The following is a 25,135-nucleotide window of genomic DNA, read 5'->3' on the forward strand; positions in this document are numbered from 1 at the left end:
GTCTTTTCCAACCTTAAAGATTCTATGATTCTGTGATTCTATAGCTTTTTTTAATTGCATGCTCTTGACTGCTCAGTTTTCTTTTTCTGTTAAGACAAAGTTGCTACCTTGTGCAAACTACCTGTTAATTTGGACCAGATTATTTTTTTTGTTGTTGTCCTGCTGTATCTTTGACAGAGGCAGCTTTCTGAGTTAGGTTGTGTTGTGCCATCTCTTCAAGCTCTGACTTCTTAAAGAGCTGGGCAGGCAGTATCTTTTACAGAAATGTTTGTGTGTGACTCCTGCAATGTTCAGCAAGTTCTGCCCTGTTCTGAGGCCATGTGCAGCAGAAAGAAATAATGTCTCCTTTCCATGCAATCAAAGCAGAGAATTTCTCTGGCCAGGGTTATGTCCACAAGCAGATCAATCAGCTTTGGCTTGGCTTAATCTCGTAAGTCAGAGTTCATTGCTGATCCGACTAATTCGTCACTGAACATTCAGAATTGGAGGCTTAGACTGATTGATCCTCCTCTGCTCATAAGGCAGGTGGTATAGACCATAAATATAAACCTTTGTGAGTCATTTCCATTCCTTTAATGTAGTTCTGAGGAGCTTTTCAATTAGAGCAATCCAGTCCCAGTTTAGGAAAATATCATACATCACAACACCATATAAACTTCTGGGTTGGTTTTAGCCTTGGAAAAAATCTGTATTTCTCTGTATAAGGGGAGGGTGCCTGTGAAAAAAGTGGAAGAAAGTAAGCAATGAGCCATCAAGGCTGTGGTTGTTACAGGAAGGAAGGGGTGGGTGAATAATACATTGAGATGAAAACTGAAACAGAGCAGAGTGGGAACCTAAAGTCATGGCCAGGGACTCTACAATATGTTACAACTAATACAAAGTGCAAGGAAACACAGGATTGTGGCAGCCTAGCCTATTAGGGGTTAAGAAGTACTATTCTATCAGCTGTAAGGAGTTTTTAGCTTGATGGCATCTCTCAGGTGTGTTTAGAAAGAGTCTAAAAACAAGTCTGGCAAAATTGGTTCCACTGCTGAAAAAATGAAAAAAAAAAATAAATTTGAAAGGGAGTTAAATAGGCAAGAAACTTGCTCTGGAGTGATCATGTGCTGCATGGATATATCTGTTTTGTAGCAGGTGGCAAAGGACATCAGCCACCTTCTGTGTCTACACTGTGTAAGTGCAAGTGAAAACAGACACAACAGGTGCAAGATACATTTCAGGGAATTTAAGTGCATTTTGTATTGTGTCTAACAGGGTGATGCATGATGAAGTGAGTGACACAGAAAACATCCGGAAGAATCTCGCCATAGAAAGAATGATAGTAGAAGGCTGTGATATACTACTAGATACCAGCCAAACTTTCATACGCCAAGGTAAGACATTCTTCTTTAAAGCTATCCATATAATCTTGAAAAAAATTCATTAAAACCAGCAGGGTTTGTGTTGCCATCATTGGGCAGGTCACTGCCCTGGGCACAGCTAACGTCCTGAGACTACTCATGGTCCATGGAGGGTGAGTCACAAAATGCCCTGATGACAACTGATTGTGACCTGTAGTTGAACTCCACTTCTGTGCTGTTTTCGTCAGGAGCCGTGAAAAACAGCAGCACATGGAATGGTAAAGCACCCATTCTGCCTGGAGTGTGATCCATCTCCAAAGGGATAGAAATTACCAACAGCTCCACAAAGACCAGGGCTGCCTGGCCAGTTAACATGGCAGTCCCAGCTGATGCCAACATTTGTGCAGAAGTGCAGGAGAAAATTGAAGCTTTGTCAGTGGTAAAGTGATTGCTAGGAAAGATAAGAACTGACAGTTGTTCCCATTTTTCTTGAAAACATCTCAAATTGATAGTGCGAGCATAAATATAATACCTCAACATACTCACTTTGCCTCTTGAGAGATGCATTTTCGGGCTTTAGTAGAAGTTCAGGATAGATATAAAAAGCACTTCTGCAAGAAGGAGTCATGAAGAAAAGGCATCTTGTTCTGCCAGGAATTCTGGACCACTCAATATAATAGTTAGGAAAAGAAGAGGGAAAGAGCCATTACTGTGTTCTTTTCTGTCTATTATTGGTGGTTTTTGAAACTCTTTCTATTGAAACTTAGTTACAGCCGAGGTGGAATTTGTTGTTAAGTTCCACAAAATTGTGATAAAATACCTTTTCCACTTAAAATAAGGGCCACTTTTTACCAGGAACTGCAGATTGGTTGCAGTTCTTATTTGATGGGGTTTAATTTCATGTTAAACTAGCAAATGTGGAAGCTTCATAACTGAAGCTTATTTTTCTCCCATTTATATAATAATTTACTTCTGGATCTTCTAAAACAAGTTATTGGGTTTGTATACAGTAACTACAGATCTGTAGCATAGGGTTTTGACTGGATGAAAGCTTCTTTGTGTCTGAAAAACGTTAAATGTATTTAGGAAAGGTTAGGAATGTAATTTAGGTACATCCCTTCATGAGACCTTTTCTAAATAGCCTCAGCAGAACATTTGGTATTTAACAGAGCCATATACACAGATGGTAATTAATAGACTTCGTATACATTTTGAAATCCATTCTGTGGTGTTTCGGTAGTCATGTGGCCAAACCATGAAACTTTTTGTAATAACTTCCAAGATTGTTTGTACAACAATCACTGTTAGATTACTTGATTCTTCATTAAATGTGTGCATTTGTTATAACTGACGTATTTAAAGGGTTATGAATATGGCTTTGAGAAAAATATAAAGCTGTTGTGTTGCACCCACGGTCAAAAAATTATAGGGCTGTGATTATCCTAGACTGACTTGTACCATGCAATTTAATTAAATTTCAGATTTTTTTTCCAGGATGATTACAGTATTTATATACTTGTTGTGGTTTTTCCCCTTACAATTGGCTGGTATTATTTTGTCTGTGTACCCAGTGTTTCATCAGTAAAAACTTGTTATTTTTTCTGTGGGAATCAGTCTGAAAAAGATTACTGTTGGAGTGTTAGACGCAGGTCAAACCCATAGTTTAAATAAATTAAATTCAGATTTATTTCTGGGCATACAGTCAAAGCACAGTGGACAAGACTGTATGTTGCAGAAGGCTGTATCACAGTTTATCTTTTGGAACATCCACTGCATGTGATTTTGTGTGAAGTGCAGAAATCTGAACAGAGCCAAAGAGCAATACAGAGCCCATTTTTCTTTCACATCTGGCAGCAGGATCACTTTGACAGTGATGTCCATCTCCTCTAATTTCAATTAGGCTCTTATTCTTTGTGTTGGTCAGTATAGATGGGTACAGGAAACCTCTTTTCAGCTTAAAAAAGGAGAGATGTGCCTTTACTTCAGGCTTTTTCTGTGAAGGATAATTAGAACATTGCCATATGTTATATACCTTACTTTTCTAAGAAGAAATTGATTTTGTTGAGCTGTGCAAGTTGAGACCATAGGAACTATCCCTGGCAGTGCTTTGGAGTGGACATTGTGGATTCCCCTTCAGGTTTCTCGGGGTCTGCTTTTCTCTGTCTGTTACTTAGGTGCAGACTTTATTGTCAGGCACACTATAAGTCATGGCAGACAATTAAGGAAGATTTTCTTTGAAAGTCTAAAGGGAACATAGGGAGTCTCAATCTGCAATCTAACATTGACTGACACCCAGACAACTGGGTATCTCAAAGCCTTTAGAAGTCTCCAAACAGTCTGTCTGATCCTGCCATCAGCTGCTGTGAATTTACCTGTACTGATAAATATATCACAATTACAACATCAGGAAATAGTTGAAGTTGGAAGGGACTTCTGGAAATTATCCAGTCCAACGTTACCTGCTCAAAGCAGCATCAGGTGGAGCAGGTTGCTCTGTACCATGTCCAGTCTGAGTTTTGGTTGTTTCCAAGGATGGAGACTCCAGAGACTCTCTGAGCAATCTATTCCAGTGCTTGACCATCCTTACAGTAAAATTAAAAGACCTCCAGAATGGAGAAAGCCAAACTGAATTTGTAAATCAGACAGTTACATGTACGCTAAAAATACAAGCTTTTATATTTCATGGATTGAACAAAGGCTAATAGAGTGACTGTTCTGGCAGTATTGAAGTACTGAAAGTGCTTAGGTCTGTTGTAGCTGGATAAAAATTCATAGTATCACAGAATCACAGAATGGTTTGGGTTGGAAGGGACCTCAAAGATCATCTAGTTCCAACCCCAATTCCTGAGATTATACTGATCATCAAAACTGTACTATTCACGAATGTTTTACAATTAGCATCACTTGCTCATTGCAACTGTACATTGGCCAATCGTGACCATTTTTTTCCTTAAGAGGAAATCTGCAGTAGAATTCATTGTGGGCAAATGCCTAGTTTCATTAATCACAAAAGCTTGATGGGAATGCATGAGGTCATTGCTTCATGTCAGCCATTCTGCACATATAGGAGCTGTGTTTCTCTCTGTCCATATTGAGTATCAAAGTGAGATAACGCAGTCTCTCTTTTCTACGTTTAAAAAATCTAGTTTATTTTTATTTACTTTATTAAACAACAGCATTTCAGCTGTGTTCATGAACACCATTTAACCTTCATCCCATTTTAGCAGAACAGAATATGGTATTCCTGAAAGCATTCTGATGAAAATCAAAACAATAAAATAAAAGCTACCTGTAAACCTGTATCTGTAAGTGTGTCATATTTATAGATACTGTTATTCTAAGAAACAAAGCAGAAATTAAACATACAGGTTGAGTATTATTAACCTAAATGTGTAGAGGAAATTTCAGGAGAAAAATTATGCTGAGAATTTTGTGATGGGAAGTTGCTTGGGAATTGCTTTGTACACACTCCTTGGCCTTGTAATAGTACCTAGGGGCAGTTGGTACAACATGGAAAAGTCACCATTCCAACAGATGGGAATGGTCTCCTTGCTGTCTCACAGCTGAGGCAAGTAGGCTGTTTTGTCCAGGGGAAATGTACAACAACCTGTAAGTATTTATGGGTTTTGGTCAGAATTTAAGTGAACCTGGAAAATCTCTAGAGTATAGCTTTACTCCTCTGTTTTGTTGCAGTGACACAAATCACATTGTACACATTTACTTTAAATGTGAATTGGCTGTCAACACTGTTCTGTTTCAGATTTACTGGTGTATATTTTGCTATGCCAGACAGTGTAAGTTTCGAATATATTAATAATGTAAGGCTAATTAAGTATATAGGGGGAGCTAAGTGTAGAAAAATGTAGATAAGCAGTAGCTTTCTCAGTTACCTTAATTTCTGTGGTTGTTAGTTTAAGACTGTGTATGTGAACTTTGAGCAGGGTAGTTGTTTTTCACAATGCAGGGTAAGAATTACTCATCTAGTATTTCATGGATAATTATGCATTGTGTCAAGATGCTGCCGCTACTTTGAGCTTTGATATAGCTGTGCTAGTCCAATATCTTGTTGCCTCTGAAAGAGGCAGGCCAATATCCATCCCCTCCTGCTTCTGCTGCTGCTGTTACTTTCATTGCGTCATCACTGGTGCTTTTTTGACTTTGCAGTGAGGCATATCAGGGAGCTAAGTCAGCTACTTCTTCGTAGCATTAGTTTCCTGCTGGTTTAGCTCTATTAGCTAGCTAATGTTGGAATAAGATGAGAGCCTGTGTAAGGGTGATAGTAAGGATAGATGTGTGGGAATGAGATTACGAGGTCTTTTGGCTGCCCTGTCTGGTAACAGAAAATTGTATCATAAAATCTTTCCCTTCGATATATGGAGGAATTGCACTTCACCACCAAATTTAACTCCAGATCCAAATTCAGAAGTGATACACATGGTGATATCAATCTGGAAAAGTTGGTCAGAGACTGGCTTTGAGGTACGGAACGGCAAAGAAGCAAAGCTGTCCCCAGTCTGGATTTCTGCAGAGCACAAATTCAGACTTATGTAACAAGGTTCAATTTAGTTCAGAAGTGTGTTACTGGTAACACATTTTAGATGAGCTGTGGAGCACTGAAAATTATGCAGTATAAGATAAGAAGAAATGTGCTTCATTTCCATCTCTCTTGCACACAGACACACACTTTTTTCCTTCAAAACCTGTTCTTTTCATCCTCTGTCTCTTTGACTTGTAAATAATGTAACTTTTGCGAATCTAGCAGCTGCAAAAGCAGAGTTTGCTGTTCAGCTTCATTTTCTGATCAGTGTGCTATTAGTGTGTTCAAATTGCATGAGAATTTGCCCAAGTTGTAATCCTGCCATGTACATAAGTATTAGTCTAGACCATACTTACTTGAGTATATTTATCATAAAAAACAGAGAGCTTGTGCAAAAACAGATGATTGACTTGTGCTTAAAGCTGATGCTGATGTCTGTTGGTACTTAGTAGAAGGGAAATTTGCATTAATTAATAAAATATTCAATACATTAACACTTTAAACACTGCCTACTAAATATTACTATAGTACAGTAAATTTTGCATCTTTATTATCAGGTTCCCTCATTCAAGTCCCTTCAGTTGAGAGGGGAAAACTTAGTAAAGTTCGCCTGGGATCGTTATCTTTGAAGAAAGAAGGAGAAAGACAGTGCTTCTTATTTACAAAACATTTTTTAATTTGTACAAGAAGTTCAGGAGGAAAACTGCATCTTCTCAAGGTACAAACTTTACATTATGACTCAATAGACAAAATGAAAACGCAGCTTCAGTGAAATTTCAATATTATTTTATGGTTTTAACCTGAGATTTGCATGTATTGTTATAAACAGAAGTGAGGTGATGCACAGTAGTTAACTGCTTTGTCTTCTCAATGCAAATAATAGAATTCAGCCAGAGTTCTTACTAACTACATTTTTTTTCTAGATCCATGTAATTCCAATAAGCTGGGGTTAGAAATAAGACATTGCTGTGTCTATTTGTATAAGCTAGCACTGAATGTAAGTCAGTTTTCAGTGCATAAATCAGCCACTACAACCCCATGGAATTAACAAAGAATATTTTCCAGAGCTTTAATAAAATTAATTTAAAAAGCCAATTCTGCTTTTGTGAGGAGCACATTTGCTTAAACTGAAAGGTCTTCTAAGAACACTCTTGTTATATTTGATGAGAATCAGTCTTTTGTTGTGTTGGCTTGTGAATAAAGAGATGTTGGTAGTTTACAGAGTGGATTATGTTGAATAGAATTTTAATTTGACAAAGACATTTCTGAGAGGCTATTAAGACTGTTCGTATGCTTTCTCACTTTGCACCCATTAAATAGTTCAAGTATTTTGCAAAGTAGAGTATAACTGAACCTTTAAAAAAAATCTTGTATTTGATTTAAATTCAGGAGAAGATGAAATTCTAGTTACCTTTTTTGTAACTTGTGAACAAGTCTGTATGGCAGATAAATTATAGTGTGGTAAAAATGAAAGAAATTTTATACATTTGAGTATATTATTGATTTGTTGGATTAAGAAAAACAATATATTTAACCTACCTGGGTTTAGTTCTTGAGGAAAAATTTGCATCATGAAATTGATGTATCTTCCTAAGAGTTCTGAATAATGTAAAATCTTAGTGTAAGGTATATCAAAGTTTAAAAATAGCTATAATGACAAATGGGAACAAATGTCAAAATTTGTGAAAAATGTGCTTTGTTTTCATAGACAGGAGGTGTTCTGTCTTTAATGGAGTGCACACTGATTGAGGAGACAGAAACGGGTGACGATGATTGTAAGTTAAATTCAGCTGTTTGTAGTAATTACAGTTTCTAGTTTCTTAAAATTGGTACCCTTTATTTATTTTTCATAAGAGCAAATTGATATGTTCTCCTCTTCCATGAAACCAGAGGAATACAACATTGAACTGATTCAGTGGAATAGATGTTTTAGTAATGGGCATGCTGGCTTGCATAAGGGTTTGTTTTGTTATGTTTGTTCTTGGTGTTGATGTCCCACATAGCATTTTCAAGTAGACTGGCTAGAGGAATGTGACAAATTATTTGCTGACTTCTGTACACAACTTCACCCAGAGGATCTTGGAAAGAAAAAAATACTCCTTAAAAGAAGCAGCAGATAATTGGGTTTCTTAAATACATGGGGGTTGAGTGAGTTGGCAGAATTAGTGGAAACTTTTTGTCTTGAGCTCCCTGCAAATCTTGACTGCAAGATTGTTCAAATTAAATAACAAACCACATTCCCAAGCTGATTTTATTGTTACTTATTTTGGCTTCCATGCTGCAGTTTTAGGCAAATTTTACATTTGAATTGTGAAAGCAGTTTCATTAATTTCAGTGATACTTTATGCTGAGAGTGTATCAGTGTAGAAGTGTTACAAGGACTTTAGCCTTATTTGGTATCTTTAAAAGTAATGTATAGCAACTCCCACTATTGCATGTTTGCAACTTTTTATGTATTTGGTGTATGTGAAAACCAAAATGAGTTTTAGATCCCCAATTGTATTTGCTCTTTGTCAGAGAGATGATTTAAAGTAACCTCCATTTTAAATTAAACTATTATTTTCTTTGTCTTACAGTCTGAAGTCTCACATTTTGATTTTTTTTCCCCTTCTGTCTATAAAGCAAAAAGTTCTGGACAAGTGTTTGGACACCTTGATTTCAAGCTTGTAGTTGAACCTATGGATGCTCCTCCCTTTACTGTTGTCCTTTTAGCCCCATCACAACAGGAGAAAGCTGCATGGACGAGTGATATAAGTCAGGTGGCTTAATGCATTCTTTATCTTGTTCGCATTGAGATCTTGGTTTATTCTGTACTTCTGAAAACTAATCCAAGAAAGGGATGTTGATTTCTTGATGGCTGATTTGCTGTGATACATATGAAAACCCCTTAGTGTTACCTGTTTTCCTCAAAATTCTGTCTTTGCATATGAGTCATCAGTTAAATGTGCTTCTCAATGAGAGAGATGGGATATAAAATACAAAATTGTCAGTTGCCAAACATAATACTAACGTCTGTCATTTTTATGTCTAAGGAGAGCCCATCCAGATAAGCATTTTGATTTAAGAAGGATAGAACTTGTTTGTTCATAACTTACATATGGATCAAAAAACACCTGAGAGTCCTGAGAGTTAAAATGATACCATATCACATCAATAATCATATCCCATGCAGTGAGAAAATGAGATAAACTCCATTTTCCACCAAAAAGAATACTAACAAACCATTATAAATAATTACTACGCATTCTGACAGCGTGCAGGAACTGTCTTTATTGTGAATGAAGAAAAATGGTGTTTTAAAATACTTAAATGTCAGGAATAAAAAAAAATAAATAGTGCTTTTGGCTAAAAACGTAGTAGATGAACTTGTATCAGAATCTCTTTGTGGAAAGAAGTTGAATGCACTATGAAAAATCTGAACTTTGAACTACCCACATCTGAATTCAGTCTATTACTATTTTGTTCATGCATGCAACCAACAACTACATACATCTCTCATAGTGCTGAATTTGAGTCCTATCCTCTGTTAATTTAAAGAGAAATAGTTGGACAAATATCAGCGTGGAATTTGATGAATCTCTAAAGATGCTACCAGAGCTGGCAACATCTCCAGATGAATTATTGCCATAATAAGTACAAATTGCATGAAAATAAGTATTCTTTCTGAATTACTTTCTTCTGGACTAACTTCTTTAAAGGAACAAAAATATGAAGATAAAATTCTCACAATATGGTATGAGCTGCAACTCAGTGCATACAGATCTTACAGACAGATCTGGTTGGAGACATTTACAAAATGGATTTTCAGTGAATTATGTTGTTCCATTGACACATAAAAGTATCAGAATTATTTGCTGGGGAGGAAAGACCATTTAAGAACTGATCTGGAACATGGGACACCCAGAAATAAGTCCATTCTTAGTCTAAATAATAATAAATTTAAATGAGAAAGTAATCTGCAGTCAGTGTAGACTAGAGATCAGCGTTTGGGTCTGCATCCAAAGGTCAGGTCTTCTCCAAAGCACTGCAGCTCCAAACAATGCTAGTGTGGTAGTAGGGGAAGAGCTGAAAAGCTCCACAGCTGACTTGAGAGCTGTGTGCCAGGAAAGCTTGGAAATGTCTTAGCAAGGCAGAGGTAAACATGACTAGCTGCATACAGCTGAGAGAGCAAAGGGTTGGCCAGACTGCAAGGGAAACAGAAGGGTTTCTCCCTTGATCCCTCTTTGAGGAAGGGGAGATCTCCCTGCTTTTGAAGACAGGGGTATTCTGAAGAGGTAGGGGACCAACAGTTTACAGACATTTATAGGTGAAAGCCTGAGAAAAGGGAGATCTGTCAGCATTGTGAGGCTGAAACAGCTTCTCTAGCCTTACAAAGGAAGGGAAGCAAGAGATGCTGAGGGGATGAGCAGCAACTTAAAAGAAAAAAAGGAGTAAGAAGGGGCACAAGATGCTGTGCAGACTGCACAAACATTTGAGCACAAATTGGTACCGTTGTTTACAAATAACAGCAAGTCAATTGACTGAGTGCTTATACTCCATCTAGAGAGCAAGAAAGAAGAAAATAACACAAGAAGTATGCCACTTGTGTTCTGCTGGAGAAGGAAAATTTGCGGTGAAAATTTGGATAATGCATTGAGAACTAAACAGTCGAGACCACTGGTCTCCCGAAAACCAAATTGTGTTTCTGACTGAGCCCACTGCCAGGAGAAACATTGCCATAAAAAATTACTGAATTGCCTGCCCAGAAACATCTTTTTCTTTTTAATCCTGGCTACAACCCTGAAGGAGAACATTGGAACTATGCCAACAAAAAGGGCATATAAGAAGTATTCTTTTTTTCAGTAAAGTGTTCTCTTATGTTTGCAAGTAAAAGAAGTGTACATGTAGTTGCTGTTCACTCACAGCATTAGTCTTGGTGTCCAGAATTCTGCATCTTGTTAAATTATACATGCATAAGACATACAAGTCGTATTTGCCTATATGTTCCTAGTGAGGTTTCTTAAATTTATATTCCTTTCATGCAAACCATACACTTCTTATGAAAAATGTGTGGGTTTTTTGTTGATGCTGAAGAAGCCTCCCCTCTTTTAGTTGAGCTTGTTGTCCTTTGGCCCTAGATCCCCATTACACTCATTCCTTAGCTAGAATGATAGTATCTGTCAGGGAGGTGATAAATGGTAGACCTATGCAGACTAAAGATAACAGTGCTGAATTACCTCAGGCAGTTTTATGACTGGTGCTAAGGGCTTGTTGGCAACATTTAGCATTAACATGGGGGAAATCATGTGTTTTTCTCAGTGCTTTTAGGTAACAATTTGATAAAATCATCATGTAAATTGTTAGAATTGCACTTTTCAAATAATCTTAAATACCTAAATTTAAAAACACATATGGCTACATAGATCACATTTTAAATGTATAGCTATGTAGATATATTTTAAACCTGAAGAGGCCTCTGATTATCTTGTTTGACCAATCTAACAATCATTATTTTGCTACAAGATGTTCCAAAGCCAGCAGACTATTTTTATTCTTGAAGTCAAGGTAAATGTATATGATAATTTTGGAAAATCCTATTTATTGATGTAAATAAGTAGTGGTTTTATATATATATATATTATTTTTTTTTCATGATACTTGACAAATAAAACTAGAAAGAATTTAAAGACAAGAGTCCTGTAGTGTTAGGTAGCAGGTACTTGTTGCAGACCATATAAGCCTGATCCACTGGCAGACTCTCTCCTGACTTCTAAGAGCAAGGCTTGTGGTGCTGTGTGATCTTAACTACATAAAAGTACAAACCAGAAGATGCTGGTGTACAGATGGCTTCAAGCTGCCCCTGTGTGCCGCCAGCACTGAGCTGCTTTGAGGCTTGAAGAACAGCTTGCACACCCCTCGTTTGTAAACTTCTACTGACCATGGGACAGCCCATAATTTCTAAAGCAATATGTCCCAGCTGCAACCATGCCCCAGAAGTGTCTTTCCAGCTTCTAACACCTAGCCCAAAACATTTACACAAGAGTTTGCAAGTAACTCCTTTGACAGCATCTTTATAGCTATATTTCACAATAACAGCACCACTTGAATTTGTATTTACAACTGTGTTTATAGAAACTGTTTATATTTCTCTCTGATCTTTTTGCACAGTGTAAAGGTTAAGGTCTTAGTGTATCCATTTGTGTATAAAGTATTCTAACTTTCTTGCAATATTGATTTTTCAAGCTTAACACTCATGCAGGAAATGCTAGAGATACTTAATTTTGTTCAGTTTCGAAGGAACTTCAAAGGAAGTTTCACTTGCAACTCAAAATACTTAATCTTGTGAAAAAAGGATGCTGAGCTGAATATTCTGAGTGTGCTGGTAAAGATGCATGGGCTTGCAGATGTACAAATCAAAAGCAGAAGACTAGAGAAGCATGTCCACTGTACTTCTTGCATCATTGCTTTTCATTTATGAAAATACCTTGTACCAATCAGTCCATACCCTGTAAAAGCTATGCTTTAAGCTTACAGCAATATGAAAAGTGTGGAAGTAAATGCTCTTACCCTGTGTTTTGATTTTAACAGTTTTCAATGTTTATTTTCACAGTGCATTGATAATATAAGGTGCAATGGTTTAATGACCATAGTGTTTGAGGAAAACTCTAAAGTCACAGTGCCACATATGATCAAGTAAGTGCAGCATTTTTTTCCCCCAATGACCAAAATACCTTATTGGGGGTTTTTTTAATAAAAGTTTTAACAAAAGAAAATGTGTATTTCGAAAATACAACCTTTCAAATTATTTTTTTTCCTATTTTTGTTGAATGGAATTAATTCTACATCCCAAAATGTATCTTTTCAAATCTGTTTCTTGAAATGGTAAGGATGACTCAAAATGGTAAACTCTCAGTTCACAATATTGGACTGTATAGGATCACAGCCCAGATTTTTCTATTGTTTGTGAAGGTACCTTCAGTTATGCTTCAGATGAATAATTTTATTCTCTGTTAGCTTTTCTCTGTCATGCCACTCATAATTTTATTAAAATGTCTTCAAAATTTAGATGACTGCAGACAAGTATAATTTTCCAAGGTATTTTGTTGTATTAGCCAAAATTTTTCTTATCTTTGTTTCTCTTACTTCTGAGAAAAAAATTACTTTGTCCCATAATTTTTGCGATCATGTCAGGGTAACACCATTATTCATAAACCTGCTTCCCTCATCCTTGGATTCCTTCAGTCATTTATTGTAATATGTAATTTTTATTTGTAGACAGCAATTTTCAGTACATGATTCCAAATTTCTAACACAATTTTACCTCTTGGATTCTCTACAGATCTGTAGTTACTTGAGTTTTACCTACTGTTATCCAATATAAGTATTAAGGAATAGAACATAGGAATAGAAATAGAATCATAGAATCACAGAGTCATAGAATGGTTTGAGTTGGAAGGGACCTGAAGGACCTCCCCTGCCATGGGCAGGGACACCCTCCACTAGCCCAGGTTGCCCAAAGCCCCATCCAACCTGGCCTTGAACACTTCCAGGGAGCCAGGGGCAGCCACAGCTTCTCTGGGCAACCTCTTCCAGTGTCTCACCACCCTCACAGGGAAAAATTTCTTCCTAATACTTAATCTAAATCTCCCCTCCTTCAGCTTAAACCCATTACCCCTTGTCCTGTCACTCCATGCCCTTGTAAACAGTCCCTCTCCAGCTTTCCTGTAGGCCCCCTTTAGGTACTGGAGTGCTGCTATAAGGTCTCCCCAGAGCCTTCTCTTCTCCAGGCTGAACAAGCCCAACTCTCTCAGCCTGTCCTCAGAGGAGAGGTGCTCCAGCCCTCTGATCGTCTCCGGGGCCCTCCTCTGGACTTGCTCCATCAGGTGCATGTCTTTCCTGTACTGGGGACCCTAGAGCTGGACGTAGTACTCCAGGTGGGGTCTCACAAGAGCGGAGTAGAGGGGCAGGATCACCTCCCTCGACCTGCTGGTCACGCCTCTTTTGATGCAGCCCAGGACACGGTTGGCTTTTTGGGCTGCAGGCGCACATTGTCAGCTCATGTTGAGCTTGTCATCCACCAACACCCCCAAGTCCTTCTCCTCAGGGCTGCTCTCAATCCATTCTCCGCCCAGCCTGTATTTATGCTTGGGATTGTGCCAACCCACATGCAGGACCTTGCACTTGGCCTTGTTGAACTTCATGCAGTTCACATGGGCCCACCTCTCAAGCCTGTCAAGGTCCCTCTGGATGGCATCCCTTCCCTCCAGCGTGTTGACCACACCACACAGCTTGGTGTCATCGGCAAACTTGCTGAGGGTGCACTCGATCCCACTGTCCATGTCGCCAACATACAGCACCAATCCCAATACCAGCCCTGGAGGAATGCCACTCATCACTGAACTCCACTTGGACATCGAGCCATTGACCGCAACTCTTTAAGTGTGACCATCTAGCCAATTCCTTGTCCATCGAGTGGTCCATCTATCTAATCCACGTCTCTCCAATTTAGATGCAAGAATGTTGTGTGGGACGGTGTCAAATGCTTTGCACAAATTGCTCTTCCCTCATCCACCAATGCTGTAACCTGGTTGTAGAAGGCCATCAGATTTGTCAGGCATGATTTGCCCTTAGTGAAGCCATATTGGCTGTCACCAATCACCTCCTTGTTTTTCATGTGCCTAAGTTTCATTTGCAGGAGGATCTGCTCCATGCTCTTGCTGGGCTCAGAGATGAGACTCACTGACCTGTAGTTCCCTGGGTCTTCCTTTTTTCCCTTTGTAAAAATGGGGGTTATGTTTCCCCTTTTCCAGTCAGTGGGAACTTCACCAGACTGCCATGACCTCAAATAAGATGAATAGTGGCTTAGCAACTTCATCTGCTAGTTTCCTTTCTTGCTGTTATCTGTCATTAGGCCATTTCTCTCTCTTGGATGTACTCCATACATGAAGGTTTCTCAAATGCCTCATTTGTATTTGTTGCCTCTCCTCTCTTTGTATATGTTTAGAAATTAAAAAAAGATAACATCTGTGAATACACTGTTAGGGCACATACCTTTGATCCCTGGAAAGAAGGCATTTTATTGTCTTCAGTTTTATTCCAGGCACTCTCAAGTGTAAACACTTCTGTTACCCACTGAATGTTAAAAATACATTCATCTGCTTTCAAATTGTAGATTAAAGCAAGGTCTTAATCCCAATGTCAAGAGAAGGAAATCTTTATTCTAAAAAACATACAGGATCTTAACAACAGACACAGATTTGGTGTTCTCTTTCTGAGGTTTTACTCAGCACACATTGACTTTTACAGTCAGACATCTTTGGATGAAATAAAAAAAAATTGCCACTTTTCTGAGAACCCAACTTAAGACTTAAGATTTTTTTGTTGTTGTTTCTTTTATGTAATGCAGTGTAGAAGCGTGTGGAATATCTTGATGCTGTATTCAAGAAAATCCAGTCATTTCTAACTGCAAGATCAGGCAGTATTGAAAGATGTTTCACTTAGCATCCATCCCAGTTTTTTCACAAACTATGCCTTCAACTAGATAAAACTGAATTTGGAAGAAAAACCGTCATGAGTAGGGTTATGTAAATGATTGATTTTTGTTTTAATGCCCAAACAAAAATTAGTCCAATTTTTTTTTCACTGAAACAAAGCCTCTCCATGGTTTCTGCTTTGAAATTTAAGGTGTTTCATGCTGTTCTCTTTCTCTTCTTTTAAAAAAACAGTATCTATTGGAGCCTGAGGGCAGATGTTACCTTGCAGATGAGCCTTAAGCTTAGCTAAGGGGTTAATTTGGCTGTCTTTTGCTAGGGCCCATTAGTTTATTTTAGATAAAGCTAGATCCCAGCGGAAAAAACTGTAATCAGTCCACTATTATTCTATAGTGAGCTTCTAGTAATATTGGACTACAGGCCACAACAGCCTGAAAGAGGCAAGAGGGGACAATTCTACCTCCTGTTCCATTTTAGAAATTTAAGCATCATTAATGGTTTCTTGGACTTTTAAATGTAAATTAATTATTTGCCAACAATACATACATTCCCTTAGTTATGCCCTAAAATATAACTGAATGGAAGCAAGTATCACCACAGATGAAGAGTTTTCTTGTGTTGATGAAATACAAGAATGCATATATATTTGCTGCTTCTATGTTGACAGGAGCAGCTAAACTGATACCACTACTGTACCATAATCACTTTTCCTCTTTGGTAAAACGTTCTAAATTTAATTTTTGTGTAGATCTGATGCTCGTCTTCATAGAGATGACATTGATATCTGCTTCAGCAAAACACTGAATTCCTGCAAAGTACCCCAAATCCGTTACGCAAGCGTCGAGCGCCTTTTGGAGCGGCTAACAGACTTGCGATTTCTAAGTATTGATTTCCTGAATACTTTCCTGCATACTTACCGCATATTTACTACTGCAACTGTTGTACTGGAAAAACTTTCAGACATATACAGACGGCCCTTCACTTCCATTCCTGTCAGGTGAGCTCTAGGATTTTTCCCTCCAATCACAGGTTTCTTATGGAATTCTCATGGCGTCATTTGTTCTTAGGGTTTTTTTTACCATGATTTTCTGTTACATGAATAATCTAAGAAGAAATTTCTTCCTTTGTAAATAGGATGTAAGTTTTTAGGTAAGTCTATCTCAACTTTCTGCCCAGGCTTTGAGGACTAAGTGTCATACAGATTTTGCAGTGCCATGCAGATTTGCACAAAACTGGTATGTAAGTGTTTTCACTTAGATCGGTTTGGTGTTTGTTGTCATCTTTTGGTTTTTTTGTTTCTTACTCTCAGGTCTCTGGAGTTATTCTTTTCTACCGGTCAAAACAACAAAGGAGAGTACCAGACTGATGGGAAGTCACCAAATCTGTCTCGCAAGTTTTCTTCTCCTCCTCCATTGTCACTCTCCAGAACTTCCTCACCTGTCAGAACTCGAAAACTGTCATTGACCTCACCACTGAATTCAAGGATCGGTGCCCTTGACCTCTCTTCTTCGTCTGTGGCGAGCAGTCCTACCTCGACCTACAGCCCGGCCACCTCCCCACCACCAACGGGTAGCAAAGTACCACTGGACCTTAGCAAAGGGCTCTCCTCTCCTGAGCAAAGCCCTGGCTCCATAGAGGACAGCTTGGAGAACCCTCGTGTTGACCTCTGTAACAAGCTGAAGAGAAGCATTCGAAAAGGTATTATGTGCCCACAAAATACTGAATGTTACATTTGATAAATAGAGTAGTCTCTAAGGTAGGCTTGACTTTTATCAGATTACTGCTGAGAAGTTGTTTCTCATGTCTTTGTTTTTCTCCTGATCACTGTAAGTTGTGTTGTGAAACCAAATTACTCTGCTTCTCCTTCTCTAGTAGAGACTGTAATGCATTGTCTGTCTCTGCCACTTTGTTGCTTCTTTGTAGGAACAGTGGTATGGCAGAATGGCCTTGTCTGTTTTCACTTCAGCAGAGTGTTAAGGAGAAAGGCAGAAGGAAATACTTGATGCCAGTTGGGTTTCCTGAGTTGAAAGATTTTGGAGTTGTACCATTACTACAGGAAGTAAAATATTAAGTTAAAAAAGAAATAAGGATATAAAGACCTAACAGCTTTAACATGTTTACATAACAGGGCTAGTTTTCCAGAAAGATTTAATCACTAATGCAATCAATTTATGTGATGCACTTGGTACATTGGTGAGATTCATACCACCTGCTTGTTATCTATCCAGAATGTAGGTGTCTAAATATAGATTAATTGCTCCTGTTCAAATGCCAGTTTTTCTCTAAGGGTTGTGTAAGGCACCTTGGCATAGGTACTGCTTCCAGAAGGCTAAAGTTAGTTGATAGAAACCTCACTGTGGGCATCTAGTATGGGATCATTGTACATGTAGATGGCAAAGCAAGAAAGCAGCTCTAATCTCATAGGATGCACAAGTGTGTGATTATTTCTCATTGTTCTTTGGGGATGGAGGGATGGTCTTCCTCTGAATTGGAATAGAAGTATATAGTAATTTTTTTGTATTGTTGTTGCATTGAACAGAAGATGAGGCAATTAAAAAAATGCTGGTTTATTCCTAAAATTCACGTTTAGAAATGGTCTTACATGGCCTGACTTACAGTCTGAGGAACTGTAAATCTGAGCAAAATGTAGCTCAGTTTTACTTGCAAGTACTGTAACAATGAAAATTGATATAACCCAAGAGGAAAGAAGAAAAAGAATACCAAACATAAACTAAGAAAAATATAGTTGAAACATTATGTCTGCTCCTTACTTATGAATTTAACTAAGTGCCCTGGTAAGAAATTGGATGTTGTATTATACAGAGGGGTTGTTTTTACAGAATGTAGTCTATTGTTTAAGAAAAAAATCTTCTTAACAGGCAATTTAGTCACCTTAGCATTATAGGAGTCTATGCTTGCCCATGCTTTATGCTTTAATAAAATACCGGTTGGCTGCTACACTTAATCATTATATTTCTGTATGCTGGATATTTTTAAATGAATAGTGTAACAGACTTTTACATATATAAAATATAGTATTTACTGTGTAGAGTTGGGCAATTTTTTCTTGTGCACTAGCGTAACCGCATTCAAATCAATGTGATACCACAGCATGTCCCAAAATGTAGTCCATGCATTAAAATTAATTGTACACAGGTAGCTGCAGTCTTAGGTGTAACGTTTTTTGCTATACACTGTGAAGTAAGCTAGTAAAGAATAGGTTATTCTAGCCTAGTGTTAGCACTAAGCGTTGTTGCAGATGTATTCAGATTTTGAATTCCAGTCTATCAAAGCTGGAAGTGTCATCTGGGCAGCGTGAGGAACATTTGGAAATGGCAAGAACCTCATATAAATGCTAAATTGCTGTCTGTGCAGTGTCTCCAGTCCCTTTGGGGATCTCCTGCTGAACAGTTTGCACTCAGTTTGGAGGAATTTGCGGCTAGATAGCTCTGTTCTGTGGGGGAAAAGTCCTTCTGTCACCCAGCTGCATATAGCATGTTGAGGAAGAGGAGTAAGCTTAAAAAGAAATCTCACAAGGAGAATGGAGATGGGTAGTAGGAGAACTACAAGATGCTAATCTGCGTATTTTCTGTCATATGTAATGCCTTTCTTTGTTGTTTCTGAGTTTTTCTGGGTAAGGAGACCAGTTCTACTTAATCAGGAGCCACCACCCTATTACAGTTGTGTTGGGTTTGCGTGGCAAGGTTTTGGTGGCGGGGGGGCTACAGGGGTGGCTTCTGTGAGAAGCTGCTAGAAGCTCCCCCTGTGTCTGACAGAGCCAATGCCAGCCGGCTCTAAGATGGATCCATCCCTGGCCAAGGCCAAGCCAATCAGCGCCTCTGTGATAACATATTTAAGAAGTAAAAAAACACTTAGAGAGAGAGAGCTTTTGCAGCCAGAGAGAGAGGAGTGAGAAGATGTAAGAAATTCTGCAGACACCAAGGTCAGTGCAGATGGAGGGGGAGGAGGAGCTCCAGGCGCCGGAGCAGAGATCCCCCTGCAGCCCGTGGTGAAGTCCATGGTGAAGCAGGCTGTCCCCCTGCAGCCCATGGAGGAAGGATGAGGGGGTGTAGAGATTCCACCTGCAGCCCGTGGAGGACCCCACGCCGGAGCAGGTGGAGGCACCTGAAGGAGGCTGCAGCCCGTGGGGAGCCCACGCTGGAGCAAGTTCCAGGCCGGACCGGTGGACCCGTGAAGAGGGGAGCCCACACCAGGGCAGGTTTGCTGGCAGGACTTGTGACCCCGTGGGGGACCCCACGCTGGAGCAGTTTGCTCCTGAAGGTCTGCACCCCGTGAGAGGGACTCCATGCTGGAGCAGGGGAACGATGAGAGGAGTCCTCCCCCTGAGGATGCAGAAGCGGCAGAAACACCGTGAGATGAACTGACCGTAACCCCCACTCCCCGTCCCCCTGTGCCGCTGAGGGGGGGAAGGTTGAAGCCGGGAGTGAAGTTGAGCCCGGGCAGATGGGAGGGGTGGGGGGAAGTGTTTTAAGAGTTGATTTTATTTTCTCATTCCTCTACTCTGTTTTGCCTAGTAATAAATCAGATGAATTCCCTCTCTAAGTTCGGTCTGTTTTGCTCGTGACAACAATTAGTGAGTGATCTCTCCCTGTCCTTATCTCGACTTACAAGCATTTCGTTATGCCTTTTCTCCTGTTTGGTGAATGAGGGGAGCGAGAGAGCGGCTCTGGTGGGCACCTGGCCTCCAGCCAGGGTCAACCCACCACAACAGTTAATACCATTGCTCTGGTACTGCCAGATTTCCAAGAAAACTACTATGGCTTACTCTAAATCCAATATAATAGTACAAATTCTGTTCCCCAGGACATAATATTGTGGTGGTGGTTGTTCTTGAATGTTGTCCATTTATATGCTGGAATTTCCACCTTCTTCACCCACTTTCAAAGTTGTGGTTTGCTTTCAAAGGGGTTTTTTTCCAACATTTGTGTTTAGATATAGTTTTATACATACAACACTTATGCTGCAGGCACAGTTGTCATTCATATCAAATATAAGATAAATTTTATCTGCTTGTTTTCCCTCATTTTGGAAGTAGTATTTCTGCCATTCCTTTTTTATTCTTCTGACAGAAGAACTCCTCCATAGAGTAATCTGCTCTCCAGTGCAGTTTTTGATTACACAGAGTTATCCAAGAAGGATTATTTTCCCTAGCTCATGTCCTTATTACATGTGCGTTTCACCGCATATTCTACTGACTTAAAGTGCCATCTTAGCCAAGCTATTTTTAAAACTGACAACTTGCTGGTTTTCACCAAGGTCTTTGTTTATGAGCTTTTGTGTGGCTATGTTGTTGGTACAAAACTTTCCCAGTCCTTTAACTCCATCCAGAGGGTAATTATGGCTGAGTCTTCTTAATGCAAAAGTTTCAGGTAGCAGTACTGTTTAAAACAACTATAAACCACAGATTAAATGTAAACAGCTTTGTGTTAGATGTATTTAGTAGTATTAGGTTCATATTGAAACACTGGTATTAAGTGCTATTAATTAATGGCTGTTTTTTAAACATTATCTTTCAGTGAAGCACCTTTGATGTACATGTTCTTTTTTATCAATGCCGTACAGTTCAGATTGTTCAAAGTTGATCGTTTGCAGACTTTCTATCTTTTGGTGTTTGTAAACTGAGAGTCCTGAATCACCCACATACTCCCTAATCTCTGCAGAGGCACTTCATATCTAAGACAAACTAATCTGATTACAGTCTGTGCTTTAAAAAAGCATATCTTAAAGCCTCATACCATAGTTCCCAATGGCCTCTTGATATTTTCAAAGAACATTTATACTTTATAAAATATAATATAATACAATATAATATATACATTAAAGAGTTCTAAATTATGAATGATCATCCCAGTATTAACATTTATTCTTTTTTAAAACAGCAGTTCTAGAATCTGTGTCAGTGGACCGGGCAATTCCTGAAAGCAGCTCAGCAATGGATACCTCAGAGCCTTCCCCATGTAGATCCCCTTCGACACCACGTCATCTCCGCTATCGTCAGCCAGGAAGTAAGAACCTGATGTTTCTTGCCTCTGTCGGTCACTTTAAAGAGTTTAAATACTGTAGCTGTAACCTTTGCAGGATACTAGAGAAGAAAAATGTTCGAATAACATGTTTTGCTTGATTTTCCTTATTTCTCAGATATTAAAAAAAAAGCCATTAGAATGTGAATTACACTGGTTAATTTGTATAGTAATAACAAGAAACTTGGAAGCATATTGGGATTTTGATATGATGAAATGTTCTTAAATAGCTCGAGCAGGATGTGCCCAAGTTCAAGACTAATACTGAATCGGTCATATTCTTACAACATTCTCAAGACTTTGACAGATTTTTTTTCAGCTACTAAGGGGACATATTTTGGGCACCATATGTAATCATGAAATACACAACACCCATTATTGTCAACGAGGAGTGACTGTGTCTGTTTCTTTGTATAACACTGAACATTTACAGATGGTGTCACATTTTTCGTTCCAAAATTTGAATAAACTGCTCAATTGAAGAGGAAAAGTGAGAGCTGGCGCTCCTCAAATAGCTCTCACGTGGCTCTTTGAAATCATTAGCAGAGCTGTGAGCTACGTCCATGAAAATGCTGCCATCTCATGCAAGCCAGATTTCCAGGCAGTTATTTCATGCCTGGGATTAAAACAACAAAAACAGAGCAGAGTCTTCTCAACTGTTAATAATTGCTGAGACAGCTTAATTTTAAACCAATAGTAATCTTCTGTTATTGGGCACGCTTATGGTGAGATGGCAAGATTTGGGAGCTGGAAACCTTATTATCTGAGTACTAGTCAGAAGCAGTGTTCACAGCATTCCCTATAGATAAAGTTTGATAAATTGTGCAAAACTCTACTTATTCTAGGCAGTAACCTGGGAAAATATATTAATTTAGTTATTGGAAGTTGGTTAATATACTTAGTTCTCTAACATCATTTTTTGTTTACATTAATTTTCTACACCATTGGTTTTGTAATTTTTTTCTTTTTCTGTTTGGTTACTCCTTATTCCTCACCTTGGCGGTGTCTTAGACAATTTTTTCCATAGCAACATTAATTATACCGACCTGGAAATAAAACTTAAATCACAAATATGATTATGATATTTTTATTTCCCTTAATATAAAGTCCTCTGTCAATGAAAACATAAAATGTTTACAAAGCATGAACATTAGTGAAGATTTTAAGTATTATTGTTGCTTAACTTGAAAAATATGAAAAGTATGTAGTAGTTAACTTTTCTCTGTGTGTTCCCTTTCCAGTTCAAACCGGTGACAACAGCTACTGTTCAGTTTCTCCTGCTTCTGCTTTTGCTATTGCTACAGCTGCAGCAGGGCATGGGAGTCCACCAGGTGAGAGAAATGTGATGTACAAAAGAGGCATAACAATAAGATACCTAGATCTCGAAAGGGAAATATTTCTCAGTAACATACTTATCTGAATTCTAAACAGCCACTGATTTGTTACTTTAATCTGCTGGTGTTTTGAGCCTGGAATCCTGCCCTTTGTGTGGACATTGCAGTACAGCACCCATAGTTAATTGGAGCGTTGACTTCCAGTTATGTGGCCAATATGAAAGTATTTGTGATGTAACTAATTTAATTGAAAGTGAAATTGACCCATAAAAAAGACTAAAACAGCTTAAGACAGACTGTTCAGGTACATCCACCGTGTTGCATTTCCTGCTGTGGCAGTTTGGAAATTCTAACTGATGAAGCAGTTTATGTCACCAAAGAGTAAAATCATCTTTTAGGCTGTTTATGTACCACCCTGTCCTGGGGCATTGCCAGCAACTATCATCATGTCTACTTGAAAGAAGGAAAGGATGATATATTTCTGATATTCAGAAATATCTTTTAGAACAAAACATGAAACCTAACAAATGAGGACTGCATAGTATACCACATACCTTCAAGAAGCTTGTGTGAGCTTTGTGCCTTTGTTTTGTGGACTCTAAGAAATTGCCAAACTATTCAGTGAGATTTTGAACTATCATAATATAAACCAATGAGAGCTTCTCTTGCTGACTTAAATCAGAATTATATTTATCACTGCACATTTTCAGTTCATTATCCATTAGTTGAATTCTTGTATTCTGTCCTTAATATTTCTAGTCCAGCCTAGTACTGAAAGATTAATATTTTACATATATGTAATCTGCTAAACATATAGATCATATATTTCTTATTTTTATTTTTTGTATTCATTTACAATTTAAGATTTTATTTTGCAAACGAGCCTTTTTATGTCCAAGGTTGGTATACATAAGAGCAGTTATACTTCACTAAATTATTGCAAGTGTGTACTGTGTATTCCTTGGAAAGCAGCTATGTTGTCTACTGACTGAAGATATTTAGTGCAACTTAAAATACTTGATTTAAGTTTTGAATTTGCTTGCTTTCTTGCTGTGTACCCTTTGACATATTAATATTTTCCACTAACTGAGTCCTGTCCTAGGTTTTGTTACAGATAAAAAGCAACACTTTTAAAGTCCGCAAAATAATTTTCACTTTGCATTGACACACTCAAACCCACAGTTCATTTTGATTATGTATGACAAAGTGTAGTCCAACTGTAAATTAACACCTGCCTCTTTTCCATCATAACTTTTGGAATGACAACAAACTGTTTGAAGACCCTAGTCTCAAAATCACTAATGAAATTCTTTGCAAATCAGTAAATCGTCACCATTGATTTCAGTGGGTTTTGTGTCCACTGTGTCTAAAGTTGTGGTCATTCACATAGTGAGTGAGTAGGCATCATGATGAGAAAATAATTTCTGGATAAACATGGATCAGTACTTCTATTACTCTTGTGTACTTCCTGTGATCTTCAGATGATCACAAGAGAGTAATGTTGAGTTTTAGGAACTTTATTAACCTGTCACAATCATGTATTTAGTATTTTTTTCAAAAAATACAAATATCCTCTGCCTATGGAATCAGATATTGCTAAGGAATCAGTGACACATTTTGCTTTATGAATTAATTCCAGTATGTGTACAAATTGTTCAAAAAATGAGGTAAAAGTAAAAAATACTGGTTTTTCCCACTAGGACCAATTCAATTAAAAATCGCTGCTTTTATATTGTTGAAAGCACCATTTTTCAGTATTCATAGTATTGAAGTATGAGAGAAAATAAAAACTACATGTATGCAATCAATAAAAGGAATATCAAAGCATGGGGATGTTGAAAAAGGAAAAAGCAACATCCCTAATATTCTTAAGTACTTTTTGTACCTGTTGTTTAAGTTGTTGCTGTTTATGCTAGTTCTGCATAAAAGGTCATTCCCCTGGGTGATGGAAGAACAATAAGAAGGTTCTGTAGCAAATCTGACGAGAAAAGTGTGTGGTGGGGAGTCTCAGGAGACTAAGCTGGAGCAAGGCTGTCCACTTGTATTAATTATGAAAATTCAAGGCTATAAACCACAGCTTAAACAGCTGAATCATCTGTTTGTAACTTAATGCAATTAATCATGATAGAGATGATATTAAAACTTCAGAGTCATGCAGTTCAAATTTGGGTAATTCAAATAATTTTATTTCTTCCTCATGGATGTGTTATCATAATTATGTGGGTTTTTTAAATAACACCTTATTTCCCCAGTGGGCTCCTCTTTCATTCACTGCATAGGATGGACATGATCCATCAGTGAATCATGTTTGAGTAGCGAATGAGATTTATGGCTTTTTTTCTTTTTTCAGTTGGTCCTTGGCCTCACTGCCGCAGACATTGTGATGTATGACATTTAATGTACTCCTACATGG

The 25,135-nt window shown here is 38.2% G+C and overlaps 1 protein-coding gene across 4 annotated transcripts in view; it reads left to right on the top strand.

Moving 5' to 3' along the window:
• The window catches only part of RASGRF2 (Ras protein specific guanine nucleotide releasing factor 2), a 131,962-nt gene that overhangs the window by 56,330 nt on the left and 50,497 nt on the right, over window positions 1-25,135 (top strand). For 3 of the 4 annotated variants that reach the window (XM_054810426.1, XM_054810423.1, XM_054810425.1), the window contains exons 9-17: window positions 1,255-1,373; window positions 6,435-6,595; window positions 7,586-7,652; window positions 8,500-8,636; window positions 12,467-12,549; window positions 16,096-16,344; window positions 16,657-17,045; window positions 21,248-21,373; window positions 22,630-22,719. In XM_054810426.1, the coding sequence (XP_054666401.1) occupies window positions 1,255-1,373; window positions 6,435-6,595; window positions 7,586-7,652; window positions 8,500-8,636; window positions 12,467-12,549; window positions 16,096-16,344; window positions 16,657-17,045; window positions 21,248-21,373; window positions 22,630-22,719 (1,421 nt within the window). The remainder of the gene's footprint in view (window positions 1-1,254; window positions 1,374-6,434; window positions 6,596-7,585; window positions 7,653-8,499; window positions 8,637-12,466; window positions 12,550-16,095; window positions 16,345-16,656; window positions 17,046-21,247; window positions 21,374-22,629; window positions 22,720-25,135) is intronic. The other variant, XM_054810424.1, reaches the window with a different exon arrangement.

The sequence above is a fragment of the Grus americana genome, chromosome Z, assembly GCF_028858705.1.
Source record: "Grus americana isolate bGruAme1 chromosome Z, bGruAme1.mat, whole genome shotgun sequence".
NCBI lineage: Eukaryota > Metazoa > Chordata > Aves > Gruiformes > Gruidae > Grus > Grus americana.